The 9,102-nt window shown below is 44.0% G+C and overlaps 1 protein-coding gene across 1 annotated transcript in view; it reads left to right on the forward strand.

Annotated features, from left to right (window-relative positions):
• The window catches only part of TTC28 (tetratricopeptide repeat domain 28), a gene marked incomplete at its 5' end in the record, with an annotated part of 76,198 nt that extends 74,300 nt beyond the window's left edge, over window positions 1–1,898 (forward strand). The window contains 1 exon segment of the mRNA XM_009705575.1: window positions 280–1,898. Coding sequence (XP_009703877.1) covers window positions 280–1,898 — 1,619 coding nt within the window.
• Between the last annotated feature and the right edge of the window lie 7,204 nt (window positions 1,899–9,102).

Here is a 9,102-nt window from a genome sequence, read left to right on the forward strand (position 1 = left end):
GATGTACAATTCACTCTTGGTTTTGAGATATAAAATTATAATGAGTTGACAAGTTTGATCTAGGATACCTGGACTGAGGTTCTTGCCTGTGCATTTCCTAGGGCTTTGCACACGTTTTTTATCACGTAAGTAGTAGTTAGGTCTTTTGAAGTAGCATGGAGTCTGAGTGCATGTTTTGTTGCATTTCCTCTTAATTCTGATAGAACATTACCTGGTTTTGCTTGATTTTACTGTGTATCTAGGGGCATATTTGTACTTCTTTTTTTTTTTCTTTTTTAGATTCTACAGAGCTGCCTAAGCGCCTTAGCCTGGACAGTTCCTCATCACTAGAGTCACTGGCTTCTGCTCAGTCTATTTCCAACCCTGTACCCCAGTATCAAAACCCTCCATTCTCTCCTACTTGTCCAGACAGCATTGCCTCAGATGCCATTTCTGTGTATAGCCTGAGCTCCATTGCTTCTTCAATGAGTTTTGTTTCCAAGCCAGACAGCATGCCAGATGGTGTGGGACACAGAGGACGCCAGGACTATGAGAGGCCCAAGAACATCTATCCGCATAGGTCTGCAGTACCGAGCCAGTTGTCACCACAAACCAGCACCATAGCCAGCAAAGATGAGGAAGAGTATGAAGGTTTTTCTATAATCAGCAACGAGCCTTTGGCCAGTTACCAAGAAAACATAAACCCAGGATTTTCCCCTGATCACAGACAGCCCAAAACTGATCAGACTGGAGGCATTAAAGAGTCTGTCAACTCCAAAGGGAGCATAAGTACCCCAAATTCTCCTGTTAAAATGACTCTTATTCCCAGTCCAAACTCTCCTTTCCAAAAAGTTGGGAAACTTGCAAGTTCTGATACTGGAGAATCTGACCAGTCTAGCACTGAGACTGACAGCACTGTCAAATCCCAGGAGGACAGTAATCCAAAGCTTGATCCTCAAGAGTTGGCCCAAAAAATTCTGGAGGAAACTCAGAGTCACCTCATTGCTGTTGAACGTCTTCAGAGAAGCAGCAGCCAAATAAGCAAGAGCAACAATTCAGATGATGGGGCTTCTACCCCAGCAGGTGTGTCTGCATTCAGATCTTCAGAGACCAGTGCATTCAGTCGGCCAATCAGTTCTAGTCAGAAGAATCAGTCTTTGCCTCTTGCAATTAAACCAAAGCCTCCAACAAGGAGTTCATCCCTTCAGAAAGTGAGTTCTGGCTATAATAGCCCTACAACATCAGAGATGTCAAACAGAGAAGGCGCAGGCCAATACAGTGGGCAGCCATCTCCAAGTTCTGATTCACAGGGATCCTTAACTGAGCAGCCTCACTTTAAACTCAAGTACCCCAGCTCTCCCTACAGTGCTCATATTTCTAAATCACCCAGAAATATCTCTCCAAGCTCAGGACATCAGTCTCCTGGTGGCAGCACTCCATCTCCTGCTCTTTCTTATTCCTCAGCTGGTTCTGCTCGCTCAAGTCCAGCTGATGCCCCAGACATAGACAAATTAAAAATGGCTGCCATTGATGAAAAAGTGCAAGCAATTCACAACTTAAAGATGTTTTGGCAAAGCACTCCCCATCACTCCACTGGCCCAATAAAGATTCTCCGAGGAGCTCCTGGAACAATGACTTCGAAGAAAGATGTCCTCAGCTTGCTCAATTTATCTCCACGGCACAGCAAAGAGGAAAATGCAGATAAGCTGGAACTAAAGGACCTGTCTATTGAGCAACACCTTGCTTCTCCACAAAAGAACCCTCCAAATGGACACAGGCGCCCTGACACTACAGTGACATCAACTCATTCTCCACCTTCCAGTAGCACTTCAGGAACCACACGCTCCTTGAGGCTGCCATCTGGGAATGGTTATAAATTTTTGTCACCAGGAAGATTTTTTCCTTCCTCCAAATGCTGAAGTGTCTTGAGTACGAGCTGATGACTTCCAATCTTGTTAAAATATATGCTTCTGCCCACTTGCATTTATCAATACAGAACCATTATCCAAGAAGCTGTGGTCATACCCACGGTTGGCAATGCACAGGAATGTGACAGATTGGCCCTGTCTGTCACTGCGTAGGAACAGGGGCCTTACACAGATGGGTTTTAGTTTCCCTTACCAGGACCTGGCCAGACTCACTTGATTACAGGTTCTATGGAGTGTTCAGTATTTGCAGCAACAGGTCCAATGAATCTAGTTGTCTGTTCATAAAATACTAGCTTTTAAGCCACCTATTTGTCTTTCTTAACCTAACAGGAGGTTTTACAGCTGGCTTTTTATACAAAAGTTCTACATATCAGGGATTGGAGAGGGAAGTGACAGGAGGCAGAACTTTCATGTATACCACAAAGAAAGTATGCACAAGTTTCTGCCTGGAGAAGTACAAGCCATTTATTTGATTTTTTTCGAAGGCTGACAGAGAGGACAAGATAACATACCTCTAGGTATCTCTGCCAAGTTAGCCAAACACAAGAAACTGCTGGCAATAACACTCAATAGCAGCATGATACTGGCAGTTCTCTTGTATCATTTAGAGGCTGGTGAAACAAAGACAAGAGGACAGAGGTGCCCCATTCTAAAACCTGCATCTCAGGTAACTCTTTTCTGGAGGGAAATCTTTCAGATGATATTTTGCTGGTTGGTCTGCTGAAGAAGAATGTTTGGGGCATAAAGAGCAAGGTGAGCCTCAGCGTGAGGTAGCGACTGTGTGTCAGAGACAAGTTCTGGTTTTATTGAATGCTCTGATCTTTCTGGCACACAGCATTATGAAGGTGAAATTTTCATCTTGGCAAGTATTTGGGCAGCACAGATGTCTTCTGTCTGCTAAGTGTGCACAGAAAAGGGTTACAGACATTGAAGGTCAGAACATTATTTTACAGTTCCACAGTAGGCAGGAATGTGACATCCATGTTTGTGATCTAGAAATCACCTGACCAAATAAATCTTTCACTGATCCTGCTAAATCATTCCACATAGCTCATCACAGGCAGGTCTGCAAACCTTTCCCCTGCTGTGGAAGCAAGTTTCTTCTGGAGCAAGCATACCAGTCGAAGCAGATGTCAGAGCAGTCAGAACATGTACGTGAGACAACAAGCAGAGTGGCTGTATGCAGAACCTGTGCGCCCTCTGATCCGTGGAGGAAAGAGAACCAAGAGCACCCCAGGGGTGACATGTAAAGTAAGCTTTCCTAGGCTAGGTGGTGTTTAGGTGTTATGGATCAAGTTGGAGATTATTTCTTTTAAGTGGCTATTGAATGCAGTGATGTTATCAGAATCAAAATGATAATTTACATGCACTGAAAACTGTGGGCATGTGGTAGCATTAACTCAGCCACACTGCACACTTAGATCCAAGCAAAGTATTTCACAGGCCACGTGCTATGAAGTCGGAGCACTGGATCACCAAGGCTTTTGGTTTCTATTCTGCACTCCCAAAATTTGCTGGGTGACTGAAGGCTAATCACTTCACCTCTCCGTGCCTCGTCTTCCCTTTCTATCTAAATGGGGATAGTAATACTTACCTACCTACCTCACAGAGGTGTTGTGAGGCTTAATTAATTAGGCCCTGAGTTTTAGCTGGATTTTAAGTCAACTTCCAGTCTTACAGCTGACTACCTGAATGGTGAGTGCCATCAGCTCTGTAAACGTATTAGGGACACATTGCTGATGCAGATAATTGTTGCACTTACCATGTCTGGATGCTCTTCTTGAAAATATGGACCTGATCATTTGTGATTTTCTTAGAGATCTTGGAGGAAAAGCATGATAGCAGGACAGAGGATTCAATTCAGATATCGGAATATAAAATTACTTGGGCTCAGCTTACTCATGGTGCATATATCAGATGCTTGCTTTGACCATATTCTAGAATCCACTGGTTTTGGGAGAATGTTTTCCTTTTTGCCATTGCAAAAAATTAACACTAAAGGCAAAGAATATAGGGCTGTGTGATTACAGTCAGCTAACAAGGGATGGATGACCCCCAAAGTTTCAGTGCACAAAGACAAAAAGAGTAGTTATTCATCTACTCGTATTATGCAATGTCGCAAAACAGTTGAGTAAATCTGTTCAGCTCATATGATGCAAATTATTTGTCTGTACATTACATCTTTCTGTGATGGTTTGGTGCTAGATGTCATTTTCTCATCATTTGGCAGGAAAAATTAGAATAGTGGGCCAAAATGAGTCAGTACAGCGTCTACCCATCATGTAGACGGTGATATTGCTGATCATGCAGCTTGCTGTGGTCAGAAGACTGCTGAGGGACTTCATGTGACTTACTCTGTTTCTAACCAGCATAACTGTTTTAAAACGACATCCCAGGAACATCCAGGATGGAAGTGGGCAGCTTTTTGTTTATAGCAACAGCAAATACTCCCTTGTAGTGCTGCATAACATGCCAGAAATAAGCCTCTTTACTTGTAGTTTACTTCCATAACTAAAGGATCTTTTAATCTGTAGAAATTATATATTGCCATTTTGGTACAACCCATTTTCATGCTGCCAGTAGGTTTCATACTGGCTTAAAGCTGTCAGAAAGAGCTAAATCGGGGTGGGGAGTGGTTCTTCTGTTGTTTTTTTAAAGAGGGGGAGCATTAGAAACAGGGAAGGGTTCAGATGTAAAGGAAGTTCAGTATTTGGGAAATTAGTGTTGTATAAATATGGGAGGTGAGTGTCACTAGAACAAGTCCTTTGGGAAATGTGTTTCCATTGACTTGACACAGGGCACTTCCATTGGCTTAATGACAGCCATGAAGATGCATGCTTACTCATGGCTGGGAGACATTTCACACACCTTGTGCCTCACTCCTCCACTCCCTGAATGAGAAACAACCCCTTTGTGAGGAAAAACGAGTTTTATCAGGTTTGCCCAATATGTGGAGAAATTCAGGAAATGAAAATAACATGTTTTCCATTTGATATTAGAGTTCCTTCTGTGGAGTTTAAATGCATTTGTCGTTGTTGTATTTGTGCATGGTACAAGTGACAACACTGCTTAATACAGTGAGCAATAAGAATTAGGTATTATCCACTTTCACATTAAACCTGCCACATGCAACCATTCCCCAAGGCCATAGAAGGTATTTTAGTTTGGTTTTTCCCAGTACATTTTACTGTGTGAGGTTACAGATTTTTTTTTTATTGACTGTCTTTAGCTCCAGCTAAATGGGAACAGTTAGCAATCTCTCTGATCAAAATCCAGTTTAATTTGGTTTTGTTGGTTAGCCTGTACTCTGGCCTGGTACTGATTTTCCTTCTTTTTAATCATACCTTACTTAAACAAGGAAAAAGCCTTGAAGGGGTGCTATACCTATGTATATCACTGTAGGCCATATTTCCTTTTCTTAGGTCAAACTTATTCTGTGAACACCTCTTTCAAGTTGCAGAATAGATCCAGGTGCACAGAAATACCTGTGAATCTGTTAAGAAACACTGGTAGTTTCAGGCTAGATGGTAATAATGGGTTTGAGCAGTTTTGGGTTCATTGCATTGCCACACTGTCCAGAAAGGCTGCAAATGTGTGTGGAAAACTTGGCCCCTCGGTTGCAGAACTCCTTCAAAAGAGCGTTGAACATGGTAACTCAGAGAGGACTGTCAGCAAAGACTCTTCCAAGCAGCAGCCCTTTAGCACTTGCTCTCCTTGTATGCAGTGTTAGCCATGTTTGGCCTATATGGACTTCCTTTGTAAATTAAAACTCTGTTTCCAGACAGCATTAAACTTTTTATATTATGAAATTTACCATGTAAAAAGATTTTCATATTTTTATTGAAACTGCTAAGGCATTTGGCCTTCTTTCTTTGTGATTGCAGTGTCTATTAAAGCATGAGTTCTCTCAGTACTTTAGTCTCTTGGTCAAGGATGGTGTTGGGAAAGAATTTGTTAGTGCACTGCCCTCGATCCTGACACCCAGCTTGCTGGTCTGTTTCTCCCGAGAAACAAAGAAGTCATGCATAAATCTGCATTCTGTGGTGAAGTATGACTAATGTACGGCAGCTGTCCTCAGCTTTCCCTGTGGAAATGAGGGGTCATGGAGAACTTCCTCTTCTTCTTGTGGCAGAATGTAGTGTTCCTGTTACAAATGATGATTGGAAATTGCTTTTCCTTTTGCTAGCAGGTGGTGGGAGCATCGATATTTGCTTACTGTCTGTCTTGTAGTCAGCAGCAAAAGGACACGTAGGGTTGGAAGGAGCTTCAAGGATCGCCCAGTCCGATCCCTCCGCTGTGGAAGAACCCAGTGCTGAAGGTATGATACATTTTCCCCATACTGATGCCAGTTGGAACTTGCTTACTTAAATCTTCCTTCTGCCCCCATGTGAAAGGTGCCCTTGTGCCTAGGGGAAGTGTTGGTGACCAGAATTTGATTTTTTTTTTAATAGTCTCAAAAGTTTCCATTGACGCCAGTCTCCCAGTTGTGTAAATGCAGCCTCTGGCCATGTTGACAGAACATGCAAACCATATCCTTGGTCATGAGACAGCAGGCTCTTACTGGTCTACATTCTCTAGCCTCCAGATCTTTGATCTGCTGAGAATGAGGTGATCTGAGCCACATAAATCACTGTGATCTCCCTGGCATTAACTCTTTTGTAAGGGACCTTTCCTGGCATGCATCTAAAGTAGCTGATTCTCTGTATTTGAAGGCATGGATGGTGCAGCCCCCCAATAAAGGTTTTATACGTGCCTGCCTCAGCTTAGTCATGCCCTTATGATAACCTACAACCTGGTGACACATCCAGTGTGAGTAGGCAGCTGGTGTGGATGCCTTAGCTTTTCCTATCATTGTTACTAAGATACTACCACTGTATCGCAGAGATACAAGGAAATCCTGTTCCTTTCAGGGACAGGCTTCTAGAAAAGCAAGTGTGGGAAGAACTCAGTTCAGCACTGCAAAAACAAGAGGGGAGTTGTCTTAAAGGCTGACCTTGAACATTTGTGTATTGAATCCTTAATACGCAAATACATACCAGGTACAGGCTGGAGCATTTTGTGAGCGTCGATACATACATTCTCACTCTGCAGTGCCGTATGCTACCAGTAGCATATACCTGCATATACCCTTCCCTGCAGCCCTGGTGATCTCATTTCCCAGCTGGAGGCAGCCTTCGTTTCTCACTGAGAACGGTTGTGGATGTCCTTGCAAACAGGTGCAGCTCTAGTTCTGTCGTATTACTTTCCCCAGAGGGCTTCGCTTTCTCAGTATTTTTTTATGTAGTCCCCAAAGAGAAGACCTTACTTTTTTATCCCCGTCAGCAAGAGTACCAGCCGCCTTCTATTACATGATGACATCATTTGCATGTGGTTTTATTGGTAAATGACTGTGGCTGGTATTTCAGTGGACTCCAAGAAAGCTGTTCCACAGAAACCTGCAGCAATTGCCACCAGAAGTGTACAGGGGATTGTATTCTCCTTAGCAAGTCTCTCCCACATCCTCCTCTGAGAAGCCCTTGGAGAGGGGCATTGGTTTTCCAGTGGCTGGCAGCAATCTCAAAAGTATCCATCACAAACATTTTTTCTGCTCTCAGATAGTCCTCAGATTTCCAGTGCTTTGTGGCTGAGAGAGAGCTGGTGGAGGAGCATGTGCATTGCTGCTCCCACATGTGGCCAGAACATGCAGGTATACCTAAAAGGTACTCTGAGGTGCAAGGGGGAAAAGGCCAGCTCTTAGGGTTAGGCCTGTGGGCACCCACAGGAGCTGGCAGATCAGATGGGAGAACTGCAGTTATTTGGAAATGTCAGAGCTGGGGTATACTGACCTCACCTCTACTGTTCTTGAATCACACGGCAATACAAGCTGTGTGCTGAAGTGCACAACTTTGATCTTTTAGCATAAAAGGAAGCATGTTTAAATACTAAAAAACATGTTCCCATACAGTTCATTATATGGAAATGTTTGCTGTGGTTACAAATGCCTTTTCTGTCACAGAAGGAGAAATCGGGGCCTGGGAACTAGAAGGCAGGGTGTCATTCTGTTCCAGGGAACCAGGGACATCTCCTGTACTGGCAGCACAGCGCTGCAGCTTCTGCCTTCTCACTCCACTGGCCAGGTGCAGCCAGTTGTCCTGCTGCCATCGGTGGGAAGGTGTCAGAGCACGAGCAAAGCCTGCAGTACAGCACGGTGCTGGAGACCAGAAGAGTGTCAAAGGAACTTCAGAAGCAGGCATGTTCCCGAGGTCTGTTAAGAGTCATCCACAGACCTAGAGCAGTCGCCTAATGACTCTACACAGACACAAAGTTAGGGATAGCATGGACCTGCCCAGGGTCCCAGCTCATGGTGTGGCAGACCGTGGCTCAGCATGCCTCCAGCAGGTCCCCTTGCAGAGTTACTGAAATAATGCTCTTGTATTTTAATGCTGCATCCCCTCCACGAGCAGAGACCATGGTGAAACTGTATGGGCTGGTCTGAAGTGGTTTGTCTGTATGCGGGGTCTGGAATCAGCAGGATGCAGCTACTCAGATGATACTATCGTGTGTGGTATAATCTAGATATAAACAAAGAGAATAAGGGTTTTGGGGAGAGCACACACTGCAGCTGGCTGAGTAAACAAAAGACGAATGTTGTCCATATGGGGAAGGAGCAGCAGCAGGGGACTGCACTCAGCCAGGATTTTGAAAAACCAAATAAAGGAAAATACCAAATGCTTGAGAACTTCAGGAAGCAGATGCTTAAAGCCCCACCACTGTGCCCTGGCACAGCCCTTTAGAATTTCTGTGCCTCGTAGACTAAGCCGGTGCAGGCATAAGTGTGAGCGGCAGTTTCCATAGCATCCGTCTTTCACATTGCAAGAGACTTGGATGAAAATATGTTTTCGTAGGCAGAGCCTATTGAGGTTTTTCTTTAAAGGTATTTATCTGTGGGAGGGTCGTTTGGCAACATTTAATTTTCCTATCTGTGAATTTCTGCTCTCCTTTACTCTGGTGTAGTTGATGTGTAAATACATCATTAGTTCTAGCTACTGGCAAACAGAACTTGGGGAAGATGGCTTCTCAAGGGAAAGGGTAGGCAAGGGTGAGCCTGGAAGTAGGGTGAGTAGTCACCTCTGGGGAAAAGGATGCAATTCAGAAACATGGGAACGCAGGCATTGTGCTGAGACTGATGCTCAAACAGCAGACTGCAATTCAACAA

The sequence above is a fragment of the Cariama cristata genome, unplaced genomic scaffold, assembly GCF_000690535.1.
Source record: "Cariama cristata isolate BGI_N322 unplaced genomic scaffold, ASM69053v1 scaffold6058, whole genome shotgun sequence".
In the NCBI taxonomy this organism is placed as follows: Eukaryota; Metazoa; Chordata; class Aves; order Cariamiformes; family Cariamidae; genus Cariama; species Cariama cristata.